General features: G+C 36.6%; 2 protein-coding genes across 8 annotated transcripts in view; one reads left to right on the top strand and one right to left on the bottom strand.

Annotated features, from left to right (window-relative positions):
• Positions 1-27,152, top strand: part of wdpcp (WD repeat containing planar cell polarity effector) — a 101,028-nt gene that overhangs the window by 2,226 nt on the left and 71,650 nt on the right. Inside the window, exon 2 of one of the 6 annotated variants that reach the window (XM_079633835.1) lies at positions 12,231-12,312. The exons of the other annotated variants lie outside the window; for them this stretch is intronic. The gene's annotated coding sequence lies outside the window, so the exon portion shown is untranslated. The remainder of the gene's footprint in view (positions 1-12,230; positions 12,313-27,152) is intronic. 6 annotated transcript variants of the gene reach the window in all.
• ugp2b (UDP-glucose pyrophosphorylase 2b) lies at positions 1,001-26,718 on the bottom strand. Of its 2 annotated transcripts, none has more exons than XM_079633841.1 (10): positions 26,304-26,718; positions 21,199-21,332; positions 18,666-18,773; positions 10,834-11,019; positions 8,262-8,395; positions 5,707-6,004; positions 5,241-5,438; positions 2,212-2,454; positions 1,859-1,963; positions 1,001-1,773 (listed from the first exon to the last, which is right to left on the bottom strand). In XM_079633841.1, the coding sequence occupies exons 2-10, from the start codon at positions 21,295-21,297 to the stop codon at positions 1,666-1,668; spliced, it is 1,479 nt and encodes a 492-aa protein (XP_079489967.1). In that variant the 5' UTR covers positions 21,298-21,332; positions 26,304-26,718; the 3' UTR covers positions 1,001-1,665. The 2 variants fall into 2 exon arrangements, with proteins under 2 accessions (XP_079489967.1, XP_079489966.1); XM_079633840.1 differs by lacking the exon at positions 26,304-26,718 and adding an exon at positions 25,440-25,900 and having other exon boundaries at positions 1,058-1,773.

Genomic DNA, 27,152 nt, shown 5'->3' with positions numbered 1-27,152 from the left:
TAAATGGTTAAAAAAAGTGTTCATTTTGTTTCATGGTTCATCTTTATTATATACATTTGTATTGAGAATTGTTATATTCACTGGTATTATTAATGACTACTGAAACACTAACCCCTATATGTATTGATAAAAAAGGACAACATTCATTGAGATACATTGAGAATGCACTTGAATCATAATGCCAGTAAAGATTCACGCTTCTAAATAATAGAGGGTATTTGATTTGAAGATTAATTTATTGAATGCGGTAATTTGTCTCGTGCATTCCTGTGCAAAGGATTCATGGGATTTTTCTGGTTGACAAACCTCTACTAACTACTACCACCAGACTCTGGAAAGCAGCTGTGTGGTTATTATATCAGAGCAGGATCTGTAAGACCTATTTCCTGTTTTTGCTTTAAATGAGCTTATCTTGTGACACTAATACAGTGTTCGCCAAAAAAACATTTATCCCCATGTGGTTCTGTTAATGTGACAGGAACTGATTTCAATCCAAAACACTCATAACACAAATGAAAGTGGATTTTTTTTAAATGCATCGGTATTGTAAGTTGGACATTTAAATGGCTCATTTCCCTATTTTTACAATTAAATTACCTTTGCCGTCATCTAACGCTCCATTAAAGTTAATCTTTAAGAACACCAATCATTTAATAGCACTGTTAAATTTATCTTTAGCAAATCTCAAAATGAATACCCATGTTTCATACTATAGTATACATACAATTTCAGGACCTCTTTGATCCTAAATCACCAACGTGTGTGTGTGTTTCCTGCTCCGTGTGCAGGTTATTAAAAGCAGGTTTAATGCTTGGCTGCTTTCGCATTAACAGACCAGTGGAACACAATAACCTCCTGCCTCCAGGGAGTCTGGGAGGCCTTGTGTAGAGCCCTTAAACACTGCTGCAATGTTAGACGCTCTTTTTACTTTCTTTCCTTTCCTCGTGCACATACCTGTTCCCTCGCTTCCTTATTCCAGTTCATTATTTACTGTCGATAACAAGCATGTGTGTTTAATTTCCAGGGAGTTTCTCTGAAATCCACCTTGAGCAGAAATGAAGATATATTCACTGCTAGTGTTCTGTTACATATTGCACTTTATTTAGTTCCATAGAACTTTCTGAATCTAGAACAGGTTCTAGAACACAAAGACGGAACCATCAGCCTTCACTGTCGCAGAACGCTTATTGCTTTGCATTTTTTTTATTTCACATTTTCGAGCAAGTAGAAGAGCTGATCCTGAAGGGTCAGTTTGCGATGCCATAGATCCAACAAGAGAAATACTGAATTCTCAGAGTAAAAAACGAAAACAAAACACAATAAAAAGACTTGTGTTACACATTACATTTGAGAACCACTAAAGGAAAAACACACACATACTACAACAAAACTAATGTCTCTGGAATAATGTGGAAGTTGTATGGTGTCTGTGGCGCTGTGTGCTGCGTTCCATTGCACCATTGATGGAGGCTCTGAGAGTGGCAGGTGTGGGTTGGTCATGTGATTTGGCATCCTAGTCACAGAAGTGCTGTCTTTTATTTTCCATCATGGAACTGGCCGGAATGTTGATTCTGTCTCCGTGGTTGTTTGGTTATGGTGATGAGGACAGTGGCAGGTGTGGATCAGTCACGTGATTATGCATCCAGGTCACATGACACAAAGGCTTCAGTGGTCCAGGATCCGAAGGTTTCCGGACACTATTTTGTTTTCCAGCATAGAGCCAGCCGGAATGTCGATTCGGTCTCCATGGTTGGCTATGATAATGACTGTTCCCTGGAGAGGACAGATGAATAATCAGACTGTGCAACATCCTGCAAAAATGTCTGATTGCAGAATTTAAGATGTTCCTTCCTATTACCTTCAGTGAGACGTGCTTTCCGAAGGTCACATCACCAGACACCGTCAGGTGATCCAGCTCTAGCATGTCTGGAATGCTCTCGAATCGTGAGATATATTCCTGAACCTGAAAGACAAGAGAGAACTGGATCAAGGCTTGCTAAGTATTAATTGAGAGTAATTGTTCTTTAGAGAAACAAAAGCTGAGATCATGAGGATGTCCTTGTTTTCAAATCTTAGTGGGTTTCTGCCTGGCAGACCTGGTAATGTCACATTGGTAATGTGATCGTGCCTACACACTGTGTACTAGTGTGAGAGGAACACCATGTGTTTTGAATGGATCATTTGTTGTGAATGCTTCATTAGGTGCGGTACCTTGGTAAAAGAGCTGCCCAGTTTGACGTGAGGAGTTGTGGGAAACTCGCGCCTCTCGCTCATGGTCAGAGACCCTGCCTCCAGGCTGTACAGATTGGACATAACCAGTAGGAGGTCAGATGTGGTTTTGACAGGCAGGAAGCGGCTGCGAGGCACGTTAATGCCCAAGGCATTATCAAAGCACTTGATGGCTGCACCCACCGCAGTCTCTAGCTGAATGACATTCAGACCCCCGTCTATAGTCTGAGAGAGAGAAAGAGAAAGATTTTAAACAACAGTTTTGTAATTCTCTTAAAACATTATATTCATAATGTAGGTTCAAAAATTCAGTGTACCAGTACTCTAATACCCACCTGGGCATAAAATTGGACCTAAAATGTTTTTTAAACCTTAAACGGATTATTGAAAAAACTAACAAAAAAAACAAAACTGTAGGGTGGGGACTTGGTTGTATCCATTAATCGAACTAAATGAGTGGAGAAGTCGAGCATACTGTACAGTGTACATCACCAGTTGTCACTCCAGTTATGACATTTTCATTAAAAAATTACATTGTGAAAAATAAAACATATGCATGGACGAATCATTCACAATAAGATCGATAGCATGCATTTAGAAAACATGTAGGGTGAATTTTCATTTCATGTTCATATTCATGTTATTTGTCAAGTAACCATGTAAATGGCAGTGAAGAAGTGAGAGGTATCACTGCAAGCACTGCAGTTAAGGTGATCTTGGTATCACACAGGCATAAAAAGCGTAAGGTTGACAGGAACAGAAGTGGGTGGGGATTGGGTGTAAATAAATCTAGAATAGACTATCTAGATTAGAACAGACTTCTACCTGGGCCTCAGGGGGAGAAATTGTGCTACAATACAAAACTCTGCTGAACTGTGTACTACTTCACAAAGACACACACTTAATTGGTTATCTAAAGGAGCACAAATCATAGAATTCTATTGATTTTATAGAATGCATTGCAAATTATAATTATTACACACTACCCACTTTGCATGTTTAGCCTATACTGTGTCATAACCAGACGCAAACCTTTTCTGTCTTAAACAGCTTCATGTGTGGAGAGACAAATTACTTGTCACTTGTAAACTGGAAATTCTGTATTGCGTTTGGTTTGGACACAGTGATAGTGAAAATTTTATGTACAGTATATCAATAGTTTTTCCAATTGATGAGGTCCCTGTATGTCCTCAAAACAAAAGGAGTTTTTTTTTTTTTGCTCACTTCTAAAAAAAAAAATTCCCCAAAATATAACTATGTAAAAACACGCACAAAAACACACCTCATCTTATGGTTACCTTTCAATTCTTTAGTCTCCTGTGATACACTGAGAACAGAAAACCCAAATGAAATAGTTTATAAATGTACTTTTTAATGTCAGTTGTAAAACCCTGATCACACTCTGAAGCCTCGGCTCAAACTAGATCCCAAATGATTCTCTACTCAAATCAGATATTGGGGATGGTATAAAACAGATGCTCAAACACAGTCTCCACAACATTAGCTTGTTAAAGTGCTTGTGTAAAGAATAGACTGTTAAATAAAGATGGACAACACGTCTCCACTTCCTTCCACTGTAGAAAAATATAGCCAAAATATCCCAGAAACAGTTATTGCAGATTGTCATTCGGAGCCCGATCCTATGGTCCTATGGTCCTATGGTAATGATCCTGAGGTGGACCCGGTATGAAGGTATGAAGGTCCTGCCCATACTTCTGCTTCCTCAAACTCAATCGCAAGCCCAGCTGTTATTCATGATGTTACACCCTGTTTTTATAGCATCAAATATCTATTATATAATAATAAATATCTATATCTATATATAACTAAACCCAAACTTATTAGAAAAATTAACACTAAAAATTACAGAAACCATCCTTGCAAAAAATTATTTGAAGTGTAATTGGATTTCTTACTTTGGGTCGTGTCCCATTCGATTATATGGAGAGGGCGGGGCTTATGACCTATACTTCAGCCAGTCACCAGGGGGCGATCAAAATGCTTTGGCTTCACTTTTCAGGACTTGTGCGGCACACTTGATGTAAAGCAGGGGTGTCCAAACTCATGCTGGAGGGCTGTCCTGCAGAGTTTAGCTCCAATTTTCCTCAACACACCTGTCTGGAAGTTTCTAGTATGCCTAGTAAGACCTTGATTAGCTGGTTCAGGTGTGTTTAATTGGAATTGGAGCTGATCTCTGCAGGACAGTGTGGCCCTCAAGGAGCAGGACTGGACACCGCTGGTGTAAAGGGTTTTGTAAGTGGGTTTGATTCAGAAGTAAACACTCTGCAAAGTAGACTGCTAAAGCACAGTGTTACAGGGTCCCATGTGCCCTGATAAATGAATCATGGTCTCACCTAGGGTTTCAGAAGTGGTAGTGTAAAGAAGAGGAAGGCCAGGGAAATAAAACAGATTTCTGGTGCATAGCTAGAAATCGTGTTTTACAACTAAATTAAGAGTTACTATTGTGGGAAAGGAAGACTTGACAAGGGAAATTAAAACTTCAAAATAAATATAAAAACAGAAATTCAAGTATCTGGTCTAATAGCTGTTCAAATAGTCCTTTTATTATCATTACATTAATTTATGCATTTGGCAGACACTTGCGGGGTGCTAAAAAAAACAGTAGTATTTATGGACCCTAATAATCCATCTGTAATAGGAGTAGTTGCATTCAGAATAAAAAAAAGTCACATGTAACCATGTCAATTGAAATGAATTGGCCAAACCCAATTTAAATTCTATTTGATTGTAAGGGGTGGTTTAAACCGTTTCTAATTAATTCGATAGGACATGTAAACACTTTATCTGATTTTGAACTGGATTTGCAATAAAATCCAATGCACATAAACACGCACATCTACCTGAATCATGTAAACACTATGTTCAGATTCATCAATCAAAATTATTTAACTCCGACTGAAACGAAAAGTATGTAGATAAGACTTATTATTTGTAACATCCTGATTTTCCACACAAGCTGCGGTTTCTGAAAGTTTTTACAGTTTTCCTACCTTAGGGTTTACTATGATTTCCATGTCCATGTCATTCTGTTCCTGTAGTCTCTGTATGGCAGAAAGGGAGATCCACAGGTTGTTGGTGTTGAAGATCTTAAACTTGGTCACTGATTTGAATTCATCAACATGAGCCTTGGGAACCTGGGCGATCTCCAGTAACCGAAGCTTACCATCATACTGAATGAGCGTACCTCCCTAGACAACAAAAACATGCAACATTCAAAGAAAATACAACAAATATAAGCCTCGTTTCCCCACAAATAAATCGAATTTATTTACATGCATGAACAAATATTTTACCCAAGCCAATGAATGTAAATGTAAAACCCTACAGAAGTAAATGCTAATTATTTAATTGCTTGGAGAAAATAAAATATATCTGTTCTGAGAATTTCTTGTTACACAAGTCACACTGTTGTTTTGTACTACTGTACGATATCACTCACAAGTAATGTTCTCTCACCTTCACATCTGCTCTGGTCTTGTCTGTGACCTCCATGATAAACTCACAGCGTTTGCCATTTGGCTGGCTCACCAGGTGATTCAATATACACAAGTCTACCGTTGCGCCCAGGTTATCGATGTTGGAGACAAAAATATACTCCTTCCCTTCAGCGATGAGCTGCTCCAACAGACCAGAGTTATAAAAGCTGGCGTAAATGTCACCATGACCAGGTGGATACCACACATCTGCATTCTCCCCTGTCATACCCATGTCCGTAGCGACTGGCAACAAAGACTCCTTATTTATCCGTGGATACCTGGAAAATTCAGAGAAAGTAGTCTGAATTTCTAATATAGATTTGTAATACTGAGCATCGGATTTGTTATCGTCCATGTTGTTATTGTCAACTAAAACTAAAAAGTTACTAAAACTGAAATAAAAATATTTTTTAAAGCCAAATATATATAGAAGAAATGACAAAAGCACATAGCAAAACTAAGTAAAATAAGAACTAAAAGATAATTCTAAATATGAATAAATAATAATATACAAATAATACTAAAACAACACTTGTCCATAATATGAAAATGATCATCACTATCATGTCAAAACTTTATTTATGCGTTATCACTAAAAACCACAAGTTATAAAATAGATTAAATGGATAGATAAAATAGATGCAAACACAGTGTCAAAAAGTGTTTCCTCTTTACAGAAAGAAAAAACAAGCCTTGTTTATGTTTATAAGCACAAAAAATACACTGCTTTGCTTATGCAAATGTGTTTTCAGAGGGGCTCTAAAATCTTCTCTGGCTCCTGCATTTCAGGCTTATTCAGGTCAAATGAAGCCAGGGAAAACATCTGACGTTTTATGTAGCCTTCATCCTCCTCCTCTTCCTTTCATCACATTGTCTCTTCCACAAGCTTCAGCTTCAACCGGGACTGAGTATGTGCTGTCTTTTGTGCACTATTCTAAATAACATATGTAACCGTATCCCACGAGTGTCTGTTGTTAGCTCTGAGATAAATTTCAACTCTGACAAGTCCATTAAATATTAACGTATCCCTATTATTGCTTAGAAACCTCATCAATCTTTAACTTGTTTTTACAAAACTTTTTAAGTGTTTGCAGGCTAAGGGTCAGCAGCATGCATTATGAAGGTGAAGAAATTCAGCTTTTTTCATCCTGTGCTAAAACCTGAATGACAAAATGCGTTTTTGTTAGATGTTAGACGCTAATGCGAGGTCATCAGCTGAGTGGTATTTTGTGCTCAAACTACATAAATGTCACATTATTCCTGTGTATATATCTGTGGTTTGTGTGTTTAGTTAGCTATACTCAGAATACTTTCTATGAGAAGTCAAAAAAACCTTCCTTCCCTAGATATAAAAACTATGTATAAATACAGTTGCATGCTCATTCAAACCGAGGGGGCACGAGCCCCATCAAAGTTTTTTGCCAAAAGGATTTGAATGCAGCTTTCAAACGACAAAAATGTATATTTTTACATTTGGTTAACCCTTTGAAGCATATGATCATCACACTAGTGTGATTAGAACGTTCAGTGCGTCACGTGACCTACTTCTAAATTTAAATCTGCGTTCGTGCTTTAGCTGTACCAAAGACGGACTGTTTAGTGTTTTTAATCATATAATGTTTTTTATGTTTCTGACATTTAAATACAGATAAATAGGCTACTAGCAAATACACATGTATAGTTTGTAAAATATACATGGATGTCTATGGAAGCAGGAATAATCCTTCCAAATATTTGTCCTTTCAGTTAATTTGACAACGTGTTTTATTGAAATCCGATACTCTACACATTGCGTAGGTAACTATAAAGTTACCTAAGGCCTGGATCACACCTAACGTAATTTCATATTTTCTTTTGCGAAACTTTATTCTTTTGAAAAACTATGTGGCATTATATTGACTCCATAAGTTTACTCTTATCTTAGAATATTGTAGGTGCAAAATAAATGGTGCCCCAAAGTTGTCGTCTTTTGGGGAATTTCTCAGTTTCGAAGCCAAAATATGTCACACAGCGTAGGCGATTCGTGGAGAACCATCGATTTGTTGTGTGCTGGGGGAATCAGTCCAACATTTTACAAAATATATATATTTTGTTTCCTTCCGTTAAATTGACTTTTACTGATCGACCAAACTCAGTGTACTGATGGAGGACTTAGGTTTGCAGGACTCCAAAGAACAGCCTCTGATTCAAAAAATGTGCTGATATAAGGTGCACTTTGCCTTGCGGTGTCAGTGCTTATATGCTTTGTTTGTTTCTGTAAGCTACAAAATACATTGAAGACTGAATCGACTGAACTCGAGTGGTGCCCTCTCAAAAATATGCATTACATCCCTTAATAAATTAAACAGATTTCTATTTTAAAAATTATATTTTTTAGGTTTAGGTTTGTATTATTATAATTTGCTTTATTTAAAAATAAATGTAAGTCTATTTTATGTCAGGTAAACGTGTGTGTGTGTGTGTGTGTGTGTGTGTGTGTGTGTGTGTGTGTGTGTGTGTGTGTGTGTGTGTGTGTGTGTGGAGGGAGGTTAATACCTGCTCTGGTTGAAAGTGTGTATCTTGACCCTGTGGTGCGTGTATTTCTGTAAGATCTTCTTGGTGTCTTCATCCGTATTGAAAGAGTTCATTAGGACCAGTGGAACATCAGCATTATAGGTTTTATTCAAGTGCTGAAGAGACCAAAGAAAAAAATGTTTGACTTACTAAAAAACATTATCAAGCAAGTTAACTCATGTAAGCTAACAATAATGACTGTGATCCCACAATGTCTCTCATTAATAATATTTCAGGTTGAATCATTTGAGAGGTTCAAAGTGTCTGAGACACTTTAGCAGGTTTATTACATTCTGCACATAGCACATTCTGTTAGCAGGGATAATAGATCATTTTAAATAATAAAAGTTATTATTTAGACAGCAGTACTGTAAACGTTTGATCTTTAACACCAGAGTCAAGCTGATAAAACACGGTCTCAGATGGGCATAGACATCTCTCCTATCTAATCTCTACAGTTACACTGTTGTGATGAACATGGTCAATAATTTATCAGGTGAATTGGCTAATATTAGTTATTACAGAACTGCAATAAACACAGAGTAGGTAAAGAAAAAGAAAAAGATGCCCATTTTTGGAGCAAAGTTTAAGTCCTAGACACCAGTTTCAGCAGTAATTCTTCAAATATAAATTAACAGAAACCCTTTACTAAAAAGGCACGAGTGTCCAAATGAATCCAGCAGATGCATTTCAACCTAGCACAAACATACATAAACTATCTTGTGAAGTTTAGTCACACAATAAAAAGTTTAAAACTTTTTTTTTTTTTTTTTTTACAATCATACTAGGGCAGGGGTTCCCAAACTTTTCCATGACAAGGCCCCCCAAATACCACTAGGTTCTGGCCAAGGCCCCCTTTTTGCAGGATGTGTTATTGAACCCATTGACAATACTACGGAAAATGTAGAAATAAATAAATAAAACATCTGTGAACATCAGATTATGTGATGGTGTTTGATACCAGCCAATCAGAAAGATTATAGCGATGCACCAATTACAATTTTCTAGGCCGATTCCGAAGTTTGACCTGCCGATACCAATTTTAGCCGATTCCGATTTCATTTTTTAACCACTTTACAGCACACACAAATATTTATTTTCTATAGATATTTTTTTAAATAAAACACCATATACTTTTACCCAAACTGAATAATAAAAACAAGTTTAAATGGGTACATTTTCTATAAATATTTTGGAGTCTTCATTTTCTTTTCTGACATACAGTAGGTTGGTTCTCCAGTTCTTGTTAAAACATACTAGACATGCAAATAATGTGCATTTTAGGCATTTTTTGTGTGAAATCATATTTATTTTGTCCATCAAAAGTGCACATTCACTTTAATTGAGCTTGAGCAGCACAGCAAAACCCGCGATTCACTGCTGCTCACGCCCCTGCTCGCGGTGTGAATGCACTCATTGATTAACATGCACGTCGGAAAAAATATGCACCGCTCGCGCTTGTGGTCTGAAACAATTTCCCCGTATCAATGGTACCTGTCCAAATAACTACGAAGTTCTCAAAATATTATGCATCATCCTCTTTCAGAAACTGTTATGTGTTGACAGATTTTAGGTCAGTTTCCTGTAATGAATGTATGCCCATAAGTCCTAGCCAAAGAGAAGCCAAATGGTATAAACTGGCCTAAGGGCTTGCTAAAGGCCTGCCAAGCACAGAAACGACAGCCTGTATTGCTGTGGGAGAAGGACAGATTACCTATTTACATGTACTAATAGGCCTTATTCAGTGAGCAAGATATCTGACGACATGAGGCAGGTAAATGGTCTGCCGAAGAGACACTGAGTTGAGTGTTCTTCAGCGAGGGCGTCCCACAGGGCTCAGTATTCTGCCCCTATCTTTTTCCCTCTGGCCCAGAACACAGCCCTCTCTGTTTCGGTTTCACCCTAAGTTCTCTTTCATGCACACTACCTACAGTCCATGGCATTGAGAAAAATAACCAGCACAGAGCCTGTTGCTGTAAAATGCTTGCTCTGTATAAATTAAGGAATGTGCCTGTATTTTACAGCTGTAGATGAGGAGAGCAAGAAAAGGGAAAGACAGAGAAACATATGTTTGTGATTTAAGACTTATGGGTGGAGGTCTATTTGCTCACTTTCAAATCTCTCAGACAGCTGCTGCTTTTTCCACAGCTGGAGTGATTTATATTTCTTTGGGTTCAAATCTGAGAATCTCTCCTATTTTCATTTACAAGAGACAATAATTGAATGTGTGTCATCTACAGATAAAAACACAGAAGGATATTAGAAAGACATTATCTTGCAAAATGTGCAATGAAAAAATGCATTTATTTATTTTTGCCAAAAGCTGATTACATAATAAAATGCAAATTATATACTGTAGAGAGGAAATTTTCTATTTCATGGAAACAAATAAACTAGACATGTTTAAATCAAGGGATCGATGTTTGGCTTGTTAGCACGGCCACTTTAGCCCCTGCTGAACAACTTTCAATGAGATGAATGGGAAGATATTATAGACCTCCATGGATTAAACTATAAACACAGTACTGCAAGCTGCCAGTGTCATGTGACAAACCTCGATCTGTTGGACGGTCAGATCCAGGAAGGTATTCTCGTTACGGACACTAATCAGGCTCTTGGGCCCTTTGCAGCCCATGCTGGTTCCCAGACCTCCATTCAGCTTCACAACCACCAGCTTATTCAGACTGTCCGCTATGTTGTCTGGTATACCCTTCACCTTAATCTTATCGTATGGCTGGATCTGAAACAAAGACAAGAAAGAGAAACAACTGTCAGTCAGGGCATACAGTCGTGCTCAAAAGTTTACATAATCCCTTGCAGAATCTGCAAAATGTTAATTATTTTAACAAAATTAGAAGGATCATATAATTTTTTTTTATTTTATTTAATACTGTCCTGAATAAGATATTTTACATTAAAGATGTTTACATATAGTCCACAAGACGAAAAAATAGCTGATTTTATAAAAATGACCCCATTCAAAAGTTTACATACCCTTAATTTTTTATATTGTGTTGTTACCTGGATGATCCACGACAGTTAAACTGCCGAATGTACTTCAAAGAAATCCTTCAGGTCCTGCAAATTCTTCAGTTTTCAAGCATCGTTTGCATATCTGAACCCTCTAGCAGTGACAGTGTGAAAAGATGGATCTCAAAATCATACAGAGGTCAATTGAGGACTCAAACACAACTATTACAAAAGGTTGAAACATTCACTGATGCTCCAGAAGGAAACAAGATGCATTAAGAGCCGGGGGGTGAAAACTTTTGAACAGGATGAAGATTTAAATATCTTTTTTTTTCATCTAGTACTGCCCTTTGGAAGCAAAAGAAGATACTAACATGTTTCCCGGAAGATAAATTAAGTACAATTTACATTGATCTTCAAATTCAAAAAGTTTTCACCCCCCTCCCATCTTAATGCATCGTGTTTCCTTCTGGAGCATCAGTGAATGTTTGAACTTTTTCAATAAATGTTTGAGTCCCTCAATTGTCCTCAGTGAAAAGATGGATCTCAAAATCATACACTCACTGTTGGAAAGGGTTCAGATATACAAAAGATGCTGGAAAACAGAAGAATTTGCAGGACCGAAGGGATTTCAGTTTAACTGTTCATGACGAACAAGGGACACAAACAACTAAAACAAAACAAAACAAAAAAACAGTTGTGGATCATCCAGGTAATGACACACTTCTATAAATTCAGAATTTTTTTTATACGTGAATCTTTTATGTAAAATATATTTTTCAGGACAGTACTAAATAAAAATAACATGCATTTTGTATGCTCCCTCTTATTTGTTAAAATAATTAACATTTTGCAGATTCTGCAAGCGGTATTTAAACCTTTGAGCATGACTACTTAAAATATAAACCTCCAGATGCTGAAAACATTTAAGGACTGGAGTTACATCCAGTGACTACACTGAAGTTTCTAAATTTCATCCAGATGCTGTTGCTATTGGTGTGTCTATGGTTGTCTCATTGGATTCTTCTTCTACAAAAAAAGCGGTCAGAGGTCAACTGTTGAGGTTAGTGAGCTGTTATGATCATGCCTGCGGTCAATTTTCAAGAATCACTAGGATCAAATTACAAGCACACCAAACAACCACCACACACATAGTGCAAGCACAACATTTCTCATAGAGACAGAAACAAATGGCCATGTTTCACCGAATAAACAGTCCAACTGCTGGATCAATATGACAAGTGGGAAACAGGAAGGCGAGAAGTGAAAGAACGATGGATGTGTTTTTAAACATTCCTCTTGTTTCCTCATTTTCTTCATTCCTCTTGTTTCCCAGAGGGCCATAGAGCAATGCCATCACTGATGAGTCAGATACCAATAAAATATCACCACACACACACGCTAATATTTACAGCACAAAGCCCCAGTTTCTGTTATTATGACAAGAAAAGAACAAATAAACAAACATAAAGAAAGAAAAGGACAAAGATCTTAAAATCTACATCCACATTTCCATGACATAAACAAACAGACAGATGGAGAGGATGATGTAACCAAGTTCATTTTGTTTGTCAGGGAGAAATCTGTGGTAGAGGGGGGTAATGAAGAAAATAAAAAGTTATTCAGAAAAACAAGTTAAGCACAAGCCCCTGCCCTACAGCAATTCTAAAGATCAATCGATCTAAGATTCAATCATAGTGCCTACACAACGCTCACTCTTAAAATAAAAGAAATCTGCAGTGAATTCCATTCCTTAGAATTCGATTGCTGTTCATCAGGTGCTCAGATACAGCAGGGCCATATGCTGTCACAGTGATCAGATGAAAGAAAACCAGGAGTATAATGGTGCTGCTGATACGACGTATCGTATGCATTACCTGAGCTTTACAATGATCAGACACAGTGAGGTTTGTGGCTGAAATCCTTGGTTCCAAATAGAAAATCCTTTTAAATGGCCTACAATATGTATACGTAGATGCCACATTCGACCGTTCCAGACACGTAGGTGCACCCGCCCTCTTGGAACGGTCAGCTGTCATCACTCTCAGTAAGAATCAATGCTGCCACAACATTGCACAGCTTCTGGTTGTGAAACCGCAGAGATTTAAATTCCCAAAGAAATGGGATAACCTTTCACAGGTGAGAATGTGTTGGATTGAGTTTTTATTTATATGAACTCAATATTACTGTTTTTTACTATGGTACTTACTACTTTTTAATGTTTTTACTTTTATGGTAACAACTTTTTAACGTTGTGTTAGCTGACGTATTCGTCTTGTATTGTGTTAATTTAGTGAAATCATCTGCTGAAGTCTATTGCAGATACATATATTCATACATGCGTCCAACTACGGTTGAAGACAGACAGTCATCTAGCTCTCGAATGTTCATGGACTGGCCATCTATGTGGCTACTGTGCATTTATTCAAATAAAAACATTAATCATCATGTATTTTCAATCCCTAAATGGTTCTTCTACAAACTGTGAGGACAGTCTGCCCATGAAGATTCAGAAACATTGCTGTAGAATGACAGGTAGAGTTGATTCTTTGACTGCATCAAAGAATGTTATAAAATTCACTTTTATCACACAGTGTGCCCCAGCCCCATTGTATTGTATCAGTTGGTTATAGCATGATACGTAATTATTGGCATACTCATATACCATAGTATTCATATGTTAAACCGATGAATTCCAAAGAATACCAATTGCTGTTTGTAATTTGGTTCATTGTTTTGATTGGCTCGGTTAATTCCACTCTACTGTGGAATGAAACCACTGTAGGTCATACACAACCGTGTAGTTAAAAGCATCTACTCTGTATTGACTGCATTTTTTACAATGCTTTTTTATGGCCAATAAACAACAACAAAATAAAGCACGCACATTCATAATGATATCTGTTAATAGTCCTGGATTAAAATAATTTAGTAACAGCAGTGATGCATGTGACTGTGTTAAAATGTGAAAGAAAATATTCAGTAGTATTACAGAGAGAGAGAAATAAATAGATTCTGTATAACTTTCTTAACATAACTCTTCTGAAAGCATTCAACACACTAACTGCTAGCACTTAAAACATTTAAAATATTGCACGAGTGTTGTACTTCTTGCACAAATTCGATATGGCAACATTACTTGTATTACATTACTTCCTGTTTAATCAGGAAAATTCACCTGTTAGTCAATGGGCCTTATTCATGAAACATGAGCAGAACAAATTTCTGTGTAAATCATACATACAATTATTTTTGTTTAAACTGTATTCATTAATTTAGAATAGATTTACGATTTAGACCGAAAATTGTTCTGCTCATGTTTCATGAATAACATCCAATGTCCTTAACCTCTGATCTGGCATTGTTATTGTAGTGGTAATGTGGGTCAAGTCTTATTCTTCAAGTTTCTAGTGTGTTCTCAGATTAAGCAGCATTTAAATCCTTCCTTTTGAGACAAAATTCAAGACAAACACTCACACAGCGCATTCTTAGTGCATACTACATAATACAGCTGAGCTGGAATAATTGTGCCAACAAAAAGCACATGACTAAACCAATCCAGTTCTAAACCACAATGACACCACTTCCCCCAATGTCCTAAACGAAACCTGTCTGACTGAATTAACTAACCAGTTATCAAGAGAACAACAGGGATTCCTAACTTTGATAAAGAAAATAAAGTATGAGAGACCTGAGCTTCAAAACAAGGGCAGGAACCCTTTACAAAAAACCAGATGCACAGGTTAATTCCACTGATCTATATACATGACTGGATTGCTCTACATTGCCAACAAGCGGTGACGTGTTCTGGTGGCCATATTGGTATTCCCTACCGACACCCAAAACCTTGACATAAAATGACACGATTTGCAGCTTATCAGTGGGACTTTTCTGGCAGGATAAGCGATATATAGAAATCATTAAGATTTCGGCACAGGTAACTGAGCTAACACAAAATAGATTTCTTTATGTATGTAATTATCCAGGAAATATTAAGCTTGAACATAAATGGGATTGTTATCAGAAACGTATTCGAATATATTCAATAAATATTACAATACATACTACACAAATATTACAAGCCTCTACTATTTTATTGCACTATATTGTATTAGAAGAATGCTGCCTTAAATTAAGTACAATCAACATGTAATTTAAGTTGAAATTACTTAAAAATCCATTAAACAATAAAAAAAATGAGTAAAAATTTTTTGCTTAGCTTATTTTGATGAGATAAAGCAATGTAAAAACCTATGTTGTCATAACTTATTGATCTTTTTTACTGTGAAGGTTTACCTTATCTTGCTCGGAGTGACATAAAGCTTAATGTCTTTAAATCCATACGCAGTCAGCTTTATTTCTCAAAATGTAGTGAAGCGTGTATATTATTTCCTGGCTTTTTGTTGACCAACGTCTACTTCAGACTCTTAGAGAACTTGTTAAAAAGCCACAGGTCAGCTCAAATTCTATGGCTTTGCATATGAATTAAGTGTTATTTGTAAACCTTGTTAAGTCGTTATCTTTACTGATTCAAAATACATGCTGTTGTTGAAAACACTGTTGAATCATTTACATTTTCTGTATGAATAGAAACAACATTATATAACACAACATAATTACATAACCACAGTGAATAACTGTACATGGAGAATTAAGTTGTATGCGCATGCCTTACAAAACATATTCAGATTTCAGAAGAATCATTTTGACATTTGTAATACAAATCTTGAGGTGTCTTGTCCATCAACTGATATTCGCTACTATAATGAAGATTCATGTAACTTTTAATAAACAGGGGGAATTACTAACTTTAAACAAATAACCATTTAAATGTTTATGACGTTTGCTTTGTAAGAATGTACAAGGAATACCAACATCATGAGCAATCCAGTCATTTACTGTGTATAAAGATCAGTGGTTGAGTCAGATTGTTGAATTGTTGTTTGGTCAGCCACATTCCACTTGCTCTAAACTCAAACCTGTTCACACATTCACAATCACATACACACACACACGGATAATAAAACCTCACAGCTCCCACAGCGTCACAAGACCAGAGTCTAATTATCTCAGTCAGAAAGTCTGTTTGCATCGTAAGCACATTAGAAGAGCTTCTCCATCTTGCAGAAAGAGAGGCTGATGAACAACTACAGTGCTTAAAAGGTTCACAGAAGTAATAATAAGGCATTTGATGATAATCATTACCTTAAGATCATCAATCTGTGTGCAGTGCGTTTTTAAATCTGGAGTAATTACCGGTACTGTGGTGAATTAAGGCAGAAAAACTTGAACTATACTCATTCAAACAGGAAGGACAACATTCCCTTTGGTATGTTTCCTACAGACGGATGCAAATTGTGAAATACAATTGGAATCTCGACATTTAGGAATCTTTTGCCAACATATTGCTCAACATTAATGATGACCTGGGGCCAGTTCAGCATTCTTTACTCCTTACCTTTGTTTATTATGTGTTTTTATGTCTTGCGAACAGAAACATTGTGTTTTTATGAAGTATCGAACACAGTTGTTGCTACATCTGCTGATGTAAATCTGTTAACAACGTTTTTTAGTTGACAAGAACAGGTCTTGTAATCATCTTGGAAATATGAGAAAAATTATAAATTAGTCATGTTTCTTTTGTACTGCATGTCATAATTTCCTGCATAAGTGTTTGAATTGATAGCTGTTAAAAAAAAGGTTAATATAAAAAATCTAATCATAATTTATGTAATAAATAAAATGTATTAAAAAACAAACAAATATATTTAAATGTAAAATGTGCATTAAAATGCAACAGTTCAGCTAATCTGAGAACTGAGCTTGAACTGAGATTGGGTGGGAAATGTCACGATGAACTCAACATAAAATCAGGGTAAAAATGTCTGGGTAAAAGTTTCAGTGACTTGATGTTTTTACACCACAAACAAGTCTATCAGCAACTTATCTTGGGTGTAATATATCTAATGGGATGACATTGGTCATTACAGCAAACATAAGGCATGATGTTGCAGGATCCAGAGGGTATGTGGCAAGTTCTGGTGACGATTGGTTAGCCTTTATACAGCAGATGTTTGAAGGAGAATGAGTTGCATTTTTGGTCAAAGACAGTTTCATAAGGACATACTGTACATCAATGATACACCCTCAAAGTCACAACGAGAGAAAATATAGAGCCCATCCCTCAGTTGCTCATCCCAAACCAAACATATTGCAGCAATTTCTCCAACAACAACCTCACCTTCTCCAAATATCCTTAAATTTATATGCAAACACACATGTAGCAGTCTTTCAACTCTACTTTTTGAGTCTGAAAGGAGCTTGGTTTTAGGTCTTGTCTTGTATGTGCACTCAAAACAGGAATTTCTGGAGTGATGTATTTAATATCCTGTTCAGATAACCTTGCTATACGCTGCAGACTATAGCATCAAACATTTCACAAGCAGTTTCATAGTATAGCCTGCATGTGATTCCTTGTGGAGCTAAAAGGCTTGCGTGTGGGTTTCTGGCTCGTACAGAGCATTGCATAATCATCACAGACCCAGAAGAAAGCAGACCGACACTGGATTCTTTATGTGAAACACAAACACACACAGCCAAATCAAATTAGGAGACACTTTTGTTCACTGTTTGTCTTTCTTACACCCTCCCTTGCCCACAGACACAAATCAATGTCGAAGCTTTATTTATAATTTTCCTTGCACACACACACAATCATTCACACTAGATCTTTCTACAGGCTAATACTGTAACTCTAACTGGACCCAAAGTCTTTGGATACTTATGTACTTAAGTGTATGAATGGCATACAAATTAATTCATGCTGGAATGTGGGAAGCTTTTAATCACAGATGGCTAATTCCCAGAATTGGAGGCGATACTAATGGCCACACATGAGACTCAAAGCATAGGCTCTGAGTGCCGTTCACCTCTCAGTTTTAATAGGTTAAGTGTGTATAGACATACTAGGCTTGACTTTCTCTGCATATTCAGCTTATAGGTCTATAATCAAAGTAACCAAATGTGGGCTAAATTAAGAATCCAAGCGAGTGTAAGAAATATAAATGGTAAATGGTAAATGGACTGCATTTATATAGCGCTTTCACAGACCCAATGGCCACCAAAGCGCTTTACAATATTGCCTCACATTCACCCATTCACTCACTCATTCATACACCGACGGCGGTGTCAGCCATGCAAGGCGATCCAGCTCGTCGGGAGCAGCTGGGGTTAGGTGTCTTGCTCATGGACACCTCGACACTTGGTCAGGTGGAACCGGGGATTGAACCACCAACCTTCCGGTTTGTAGACAATCTACATGAACCACTGAGCCACTGTCGCCACTGTCACTGTTTGTGACAGCCACTGTCACAAACCAAATAGGTTTGTGTACGATCAATCACTTGCTTATCTTACCGAGTCCTCAGGGGGCCTGTTGATTTTTGGCCACTCTACTGAAGGTCCCTTCACCTGCAGAAATCGGTGGAATATCTTCTGAAAGCCTTCAAAGTCCTTCTTAGACACCTGGGGAAGAGAGCAGGCAAAAAAAAGAAATAGTTATTGAGGATTATCTTTCCTGTTTTCTCCTTCTGAGAAACAAATACTTAAAACTCAACCTATTTGGCAGATGATGCCACTATAGGCCTATCCAAGAATGTCCAATGCATTAACCTCCATAACCAGGCCATAACCTCTATTGACATTAGAGACCGAGAGATATTTTCAGAATAGTGGTGAGTCAAAATGCATTTTTCAATCATCAGTACTTAAACTTTTACATTTGCCTTTAAATTTAAGGACATCAGCATTTTTTTCTTTTTGAAAAAACAAAACAACAACAACAACAAAATTTCAGCATAAAAAAACAACCTGTCAGCATAACTTTCTTATCCTGTTCTGTACAATCTAGCAATTAGAACTCCTAAAGGCTTCTGAAATAATTACCACCCTGCTGCGAAAGATTGCTGGGTCCTCAGGCCGCTCACTGAGCACATCATTATAAATATAACCTGTTTGATGAAAATCTATAAAACTCCTTGTGCCTGCTGAGAATTTAAAGTCACTTCTATAGCTCTGTATTTTAATCAAAGTGTAAATTTGATACATAAACCTTGAAAAAAGATATGAAGTATTGACTGAAGAGAACAACAGTTAAGGTGCATTTACACGGGGCGTCGGCGTTGCCGCTTCTCATTTACGTCATACATTGCTAAACTCAATTGTAGGTTTCGTTGTGGCGCGTCACTGCCGTTGGTTGCACATAGTAAACATTTACATTTCAAAATACATTTTAAATATTATATTTATATTTAAAACAAAAACATGTATTTATAAATAGAAAACATATTGTGAACTATTATAAAAATTGAAAACATATTACTGTTTTTTCTACAAATAATCTTACCGACCCCAAACTTTTGAGCAGTAGTATATATACATAATATTATATTGTCAACACTTGATCATACACAGTTTGATTTATAATAGACAGCAATAAGTCTATTAGAATGTATTCCACTGGAAGGTCTAATTCGCTGATCTAATATTGAAACACACATCCCATTTTCGTCACACCTGTTTACATTACCTTTACTAGGTTTACATAAATGCATTTTGAACAGGAAGTACATTAGATTTGATTTGATTCACAGAGTGCGCGCACACACAAATACGTATGTAAGAGTCAAAAGCAGCGGCCTGTGAATCAGAAAACACTACTGATGACAGACTGGTTATTATTATTATTATTTTTCAAGAATCAATGTGGTACTGAAGTACCAGTGCTTTTGAAATCCCTACGTAAAAGGCAGCTACAATGTTTACAACTGTAAACTGATGACTGATGATCTTCACATAATCTTATCATACTTTATTTGAGCTAGCAGGGTGTGGATTTTAAAACGTCATTTGCCAGTAAATTTTGGGTGGGATTATGGGAGTCTGTGTGTTATGGAGAGGGAGGGGTGACAAGCGGTCAGCATGTGTCATGGTGATGATGACGGCTAAGTCTGATTATTACCATATGGTGCTGAGGAAACACTGGGGTGAATCGCCAAACAGCTCAGAGTTTTACTATCTGACATGCTCAAATGAACTCTACTAACTGAGAATTTCAGTGTAGCCAAAGAAATAAAAATGAAAGAAGGGTAAAAGATGAACAGAATGAAGTGTGTAGGGGCTGAAGAAATGCCAGAGAGATGCATCATGATGAAGCCAGTCTCATGGTGAGACTAATTAAACATCAGCTCAGCAGTGCAATGAAATCTCTCCTGTCATACTGGCACGTCATTCATCAGCTACAGCACTCAGATGGCACCCAAAGAGGTTTCCTCTCATTTCTCATCTTTGCTCCCTTGTCATTTCTAAATGCACTAAAACTGAGACTATAAAAAAAGAATAATTATGATTTCTACTTTTAATTAAAAGTGCACTCACTTGAGATAAAAACTCCAGTCATATCAGTAGCCTAATAAAAGAGGTTTTATTTAACATGGAGCAGGTTGGCTCTTAGTCTGACATGTTGAGATCACATAACCAGCCAAATACTACTAGCTTTATCATGATTTTTTTTTCCACGGTTTCCACAAAAAATGTAAGCAGCACAAACGTTTACAACATTGATAATAATAAGAAATGTTTCTTGAGCAGCAAATCAGCATATTAGAATGATTTCTGACGGATCATGTGACACTAAAGAGTAATGATGCTGAATCACAGGAATTTTAAAATAGATTAAAAAAAAACAAACAGTTATTTTAAATCATACTAACATTTTACAATATTACTGTTTTACTGTATTTTTGATCAAACAAATGCAGCCTTGGTGAGCATAAGAGACTTATTTTTTTAAAAACATTAACCAAACTTTTGAATTGCAGTGTCTATAAATCACTCTTTTCATAAATCATTAAAAAAAAATTGCTGAATTGTGTTGAAGTTTGTATCTCACCTCAGCATCTGGACCTTTGGCTGTGCTTATGAGTTTCTCCAGCTCAACATGCATAGAGCTCTCCAGCTGCTGTCGCATTACTTCTTGAAACTGAGCCATCCCGTAGAGGTTGCTTGGTAACTCTTTACTCAGACCTACAATTGAAACCACACACCGAAATGTTAAAGTTTTTCACATAATTTTAATTACTTATGATGAGTCGTACCAATAAAGAATACAGTTGGTGTGTTCAAACGTTAAGTACAGTTCCTTAATAAATATTTTAAATACAAAATATTTTTAATATATCTTATTTGCAGTGATAATATGTCCATATGATAAGGAAGCTGGTAGCTTCATGAAAGCACAGATACAGTATGTTATCATCAAGAGCTTTAAAAGAGTGTAAAACACACATCTTCAATGGGCTCTGGGTTAATTTCCTGTATGGCCATTAACACTGACTGTACTGTAAGTTGTGATTCAAGACTTCCCTGTTCTACCACAAATACTCCCCTTTATCCTTGAGAGAAAGGGGACAATAGAGAGGTTAAACCACATTATGTTTGACTAGGTTTATTCAATAATAGATCCTGAGCTTGAGGTAGGGTAGGGGAGGGGAGAAACCGCTTAACTGCTTTCCTTTATTATCATTATCATTATTGGGCCTTCCAACTCTGATTACCTTTAGACATCAGCTTTTATACCCATGTCATGTTCAAGTGTGCTACCTTCTACACCACATTTCCGACTACCTGACTGAATTCCGCTTGACCACATTTCATCTGTATACACCCAATTTAATTAATTTGTCTGCCAGTGTGCCAAAATAGACTTTTATGCTGAATGTCACATGAACAAACATTAAAACAGGTCCTATTGCATCCGCTTGTCAAAGAAACCCTAGCTAGTTATTTTTATTGTTGCCGATTTAAATATCTAAATGTTAGTGAGAAGAAAAAAAGAAAAAAGTTTAGATATCAATCTGCATATGTGATGGATATTGATTATGCTCATCTTTGCTTGCACCTTTGAAGGCATCTTGTATTTTACAAAGCTTACAAAAGACTTGAACCAGTCCAGAAGCAATGAAGTTTGTCAATGAAATTGACAATGAAAGCAATGAAATTGTGCATAACCCCCAATAATTATCTTTTCACATACTGCCTGGCAGCCCTACAACAGCCTCTAAGTGACAGTGTCAGCCAGCGCATTAAATAAGAGACATTTCTGTATTAATCAGAATTAGTATTTGTGCTTTTGTATGCTGAAAACACTCAGCGAAACACAGGGTGTCACGATACGATACATGGCTCACGATACCACGATACAGCAATTCTGCGATAATCAATATATTGCTAGGCAATCCTATAATGATACATCACAACAGAATATCAGTCTAACTATGAAAACAAAATACCAGTGAAAAGGTTAAGTGCAGGTTTTCTCTCTTTATTCAAGTCCAAACGGTTAGAAAACAGAACACCCACTGCTGTCTGCCATCACGTTAAAAAAACCTCCTTTTCTGAAGCTAGTTAACTTGTGTTTCCCTCATTCATGTGTTGAGGGCCACCCGAGGAGCCATGAAGTAGTGACGCAGAGAGCAGGGAATTCTATTTAGAACGGCTTATTTTATTTATTAAAATATCGATATTTGGCGCCAACATATCGATTCTTGTATCGCATGGAGAAAGACAACGATATATTGCTCTATTGATATTATGTCCCACCCCTACTAATATTTATACTGTAGCGCCAGTCAAACTGAATAATTGTGATTTGCTATTCTTTCATTTGCTTCGGCATTTATGGGGTTAATTCGTTGTATTATCAGATATGGAAGAAAGTATGTAGAGCTTTTGTTATTATTTTTATTCACTGTAATCCTTAATAAAATCTTCAGTGAGCGAGATCTTCTGTTTTGTCATTAGTAAGACACAGCGTTTACTTCCAAGTCTTGCAAGCGGCACACCTATCAAAACTGAGTTTTCGAAAGAGAGGGTCAACAACAGGATAGAAAACAGCTTATTACTTCTAAATTAGGCTGTAAAAAAATCTTGATAACATTATAACTGGACCTCAGAGAACATTATCATTTTTGTATTGAACATTGAATTGCAGTTCATGGCCCCTTTAAAAAAGACAGTGACAATGCACAATCAGCTAACAGGATGAGCAGGGGTTATTTTGCATTAATGACTGGCTGACTGTACATTATTTCATGTGCACAGCTACTTACCAAATAAATAAATAAAAGGACAATAAATAAGCTGTAATGTCATAAAGAATGACAATGGAGTGATGCAGGAAGTATGGTACTTCCAATACTCTGGGGGTATTTTATAAAGGTACACTGTAAAACAGATCACTTGAAAATTGCCATTTACAAATGACTGTACCAACACATCAGTAGTTCATCTCACCTTCACAGCAAAGAAAACATGAAAGAGAACTAGAGTGCACAGCTATTTAGAGCCATTAACTCTCAAAATGCTACTGTCATCAAATGTGCTCTGCATGGGTCAAAGTGCAACCACGCACTGCACTGCATCCTACATCCAGGTCCAAAAGTCTAAAGTCGGATGCACACTGTGCGATTTATAACTGTCCTTTACGATTGTTCCTTGTCAGACTGTACAAACATGATCCCGATGCAATCCATGTCACACTGTAGTAAGATCTCAGTTGTCATTAAAGTCATAATGTACGACAATGAAAACGTGTTAAAAACGGACGCACACAAGAAAACTCGTCTGGAGTTTTACATCAATCAATGACACGTTTGGTGACACTGGGCTGCATTTACATGCGAGATAGAAATGGTGGCTACAAAGAAATCTCCAACGTTGGTCATGGCTTGTCTTGAAAAACTAAGACAATTTGACTGACGTTCTATCTAGGAGAAGTCAAACAGCAGGACTGTGAGTCAAATTTTCTGACACTTCCAGAATTTTGTCAGAGGTAAAATTTGATCAAAACGGTCATTAATCAGCTGTCGGTGAGCATGTCAAACTAATGATCAAAGACTTCAGATTTTAGCCTAGGATCAGAGGAATCTTTTAGGATTCGCAAAAATTGTCTCAGACGGCCAAATCATGGCCAAAATCATACAGTGTGTACCCGGCTTAAACAACTAGTGAAAATGCTTCATGCTTTAATGCTTTTATTAGAAATAATATTAAGAATTTGATTGAAAATGTACAACTGTATGTCGCTCTTTTGACTGTAGCACTCAAACTCAAACTCCTCAAGTTTTTGTAAAACCTGATGATCATGCTCTCTAGTATGATTAGATAATGATTTTAAGTAAGAACATCTGAACATCTGTACAAAAGAATCGTCATCAGCAAGTGACAGTAAAGTAGTATATAATGTTTAAAAATATTTATATTGCAAATAAACACTGTTCCTTTAAACATTCTATTCTTCAAATAATCCTGAATAAAGTATAATGGTTTCCACAAAAATATTGTCTTCAAAATGTATAAGAAATGTTTCTTGAGCACCAAATCAGCATATTGTGACACTAAAGACTGAAGTAATGGCTGCTGAAAGTACAACTTTGCCATCAGAGTGATACATTACATTTTTCAAATATATTAAAATATAAAGTTATTTTTAATTGTAAAAAATATTTCACAATATTACTGTTTTTATAGTATTTTTGATCAGATAAATGCAACTTTGGTGAGAAAGAATAAATAATTATGATAATAAAATACTATTTTCAAAAATATTTAAAAAATCTTATTGACCCCAAACTCTTATTATATTGTAAGTCATCATGTTTCTTAGTATTATATTTTTTTAAATCCTAAAGCTTTTTAATTTTAAGATTTAAATTAAACACCGTTGAACGCAAACAGTCAGAGGACTTAACTCAGTAACTCCTATAATTATGTTTAATGTAAAATCTCTTTCAATTAGACACTTTCAGGGCACATGAATAGCTGTCAGAGAACCAGACCTAACAGCAAAACCAAAGCGAGGAATGGACCGACAGCCTGGAAAGGTAAACGCTTCAATTTCTGCCGAGCCAGATTTCTAGAGCAACTTTTCCAGTCTATCAGTCGACTGAAGGGTCCATTCAGCTCTCACTCTCATCAGGATTCAACTGACAGCTTTTACAAGGTGCGGTAAGATCCAATTGATCACTAACATCGAATTAATAAAGATATATCGAGAGAACCAATACAACCGTAAAAGTACTTTATAAGTACAAAAAAATGAAAAAAGAAAACAGGATTAATTCATGTTCTTACCTTCAACGTAAAGCGACATAGTGCTACAGTATCTGTCCTCTAAACTCTATGAAATGCAGTTCGGTTCAATATCACAACAAAAATATTCCTGTTTTTTTTCTGTCATGGGAAGAATAGCAACATAGATACAGTCCAGTCGGGATGTGACGCTTATTGGTATTAATAATAATAATAAGACAGAAGGTCAGCTGATCGATTCTCTCATTCTGTTCACGAGCGCTTTCCTCTGTCGTCCACGCGCTTTTAAATGAACCATCTCTCTAGACTCCCTCTCTTTCTCTCCTCCCACTGACTATCAAGTAACGCAGTGTGAATTAACGACTCGTCGACCTTTACTCGCGCGTTTATTGCTCAAAGGAGACGGTGTGTTATATTAAAAGGTGAATTACTTATGTGTATCTCTGTGTGTGTAAATGTAGGAATTGCATTTGTGTTCAGCCCCTTTTGGTCAGTCATTATATAACACGTCACATTCCAGTCGCACTTCCTAGATCACATCCTCCCGATCCTGGCTGCGTTGTCTTAGGATCATTTTAAAGATATTAGGGCCAGATTTGTTAAGTTTAGGGGGTAAAAAAACCCCGCAACATTTTTATATCACTATATTCTATACTAAGAAATTAGTTTATTCAAAGCTACAATTGTATCATTTATCATGGACTTCACGCGTTATTGCAGTATTTTACTTAGCAATCACAGAGCAGTGATGTTCTGTGCATAAACCCATAGCAGACGCTTGACGTTGTCATTGCATCGAAAAAACGTCGACTTTTAGATTTTTTTAGGAACACGGTAGAGGTGGTTCCATGGCGTTAAGTATTATGATTGCAAAGCGAATGTGAAAGTAGATTTGAAGCGTCTTACTCTGAACGCTGAAGGATGCTGTCGGGGAGCTGCTGAAGGTTGTTCCGGAACAGCGACGTGTTTCCCTCTCTGACCAACCAACTTTCTTCTCTCAGAAACAGCAGTGCGGGGTCACTGAAACACTGCGGAAGTGTTTCACCAAAAACATCGTTTAAAAATATCCTGAATATAATACGTAGAATATAATTACATGAAAAGAACTGCTTTGAAACCAAACTTATGTACGCCACTTGTCATCCATTTCTTTATTTTATTATTATTTTCGGTAGTTATTATGATTTATCCTAGTCACCCAGTCTTGATTTTAGTTCTTGATGAATGGCTATTATGGATAAATGTATCAGTTCACACTTCATTTTTTTTTACATTTATAGATACAACGGAACAGTGGGTTCTTTTAATTTATGAAGTAAACAAAATAAGTTATTTATTACCAGCGTTAATGTACCGGTATTGCAAAGGGGAAAAAAAATGTAAACTCGCAGTAACCAATGAAAGCACTGCATTTCAGTACGGCGAATCTCATTGGCTGACTTCAGTCGGGCCGCAGTGTTGCCATGTCCGCATAATATAAGCGACTTTAGGGTTGCTGCTTAATAACTAATTCACTTATAAATATGAGCTCTGTCGCGGGTTTATATATTTTTTAGCTTATCCGTAGAACAGTCACGTTGGGATTTCTAGTTCTTGGTCTTAATTAGTACAATAAAACATCGCCTACCTTAATTAAGTATCGATAACACAGCACATTTTCGATTGTTTTTCTATCGAGATTTGGCAACACAGTCGAGAAGGCCACGTCTGCAACCTCACACCAATGACCTTGCAGTACAGAACATTTAACTCTCC

Source organism: Phoxinus phoxinus (assembly GCF_949152265.1).
Source record: "Phoxinus phoxinus genome assembly, chromosome: 13".
NCBI lineage: Eukaryota > Metazoa > Chordata > Actinopteri > Cypriniformes > Leuciscidae > Phoxinus > Phoxinus phoxinus.
The sequence above is the reverse complement of the archived record's forward strand: the minus strand, read 5'-3'. Positions and strand labels throughout refer to the sequence as shown.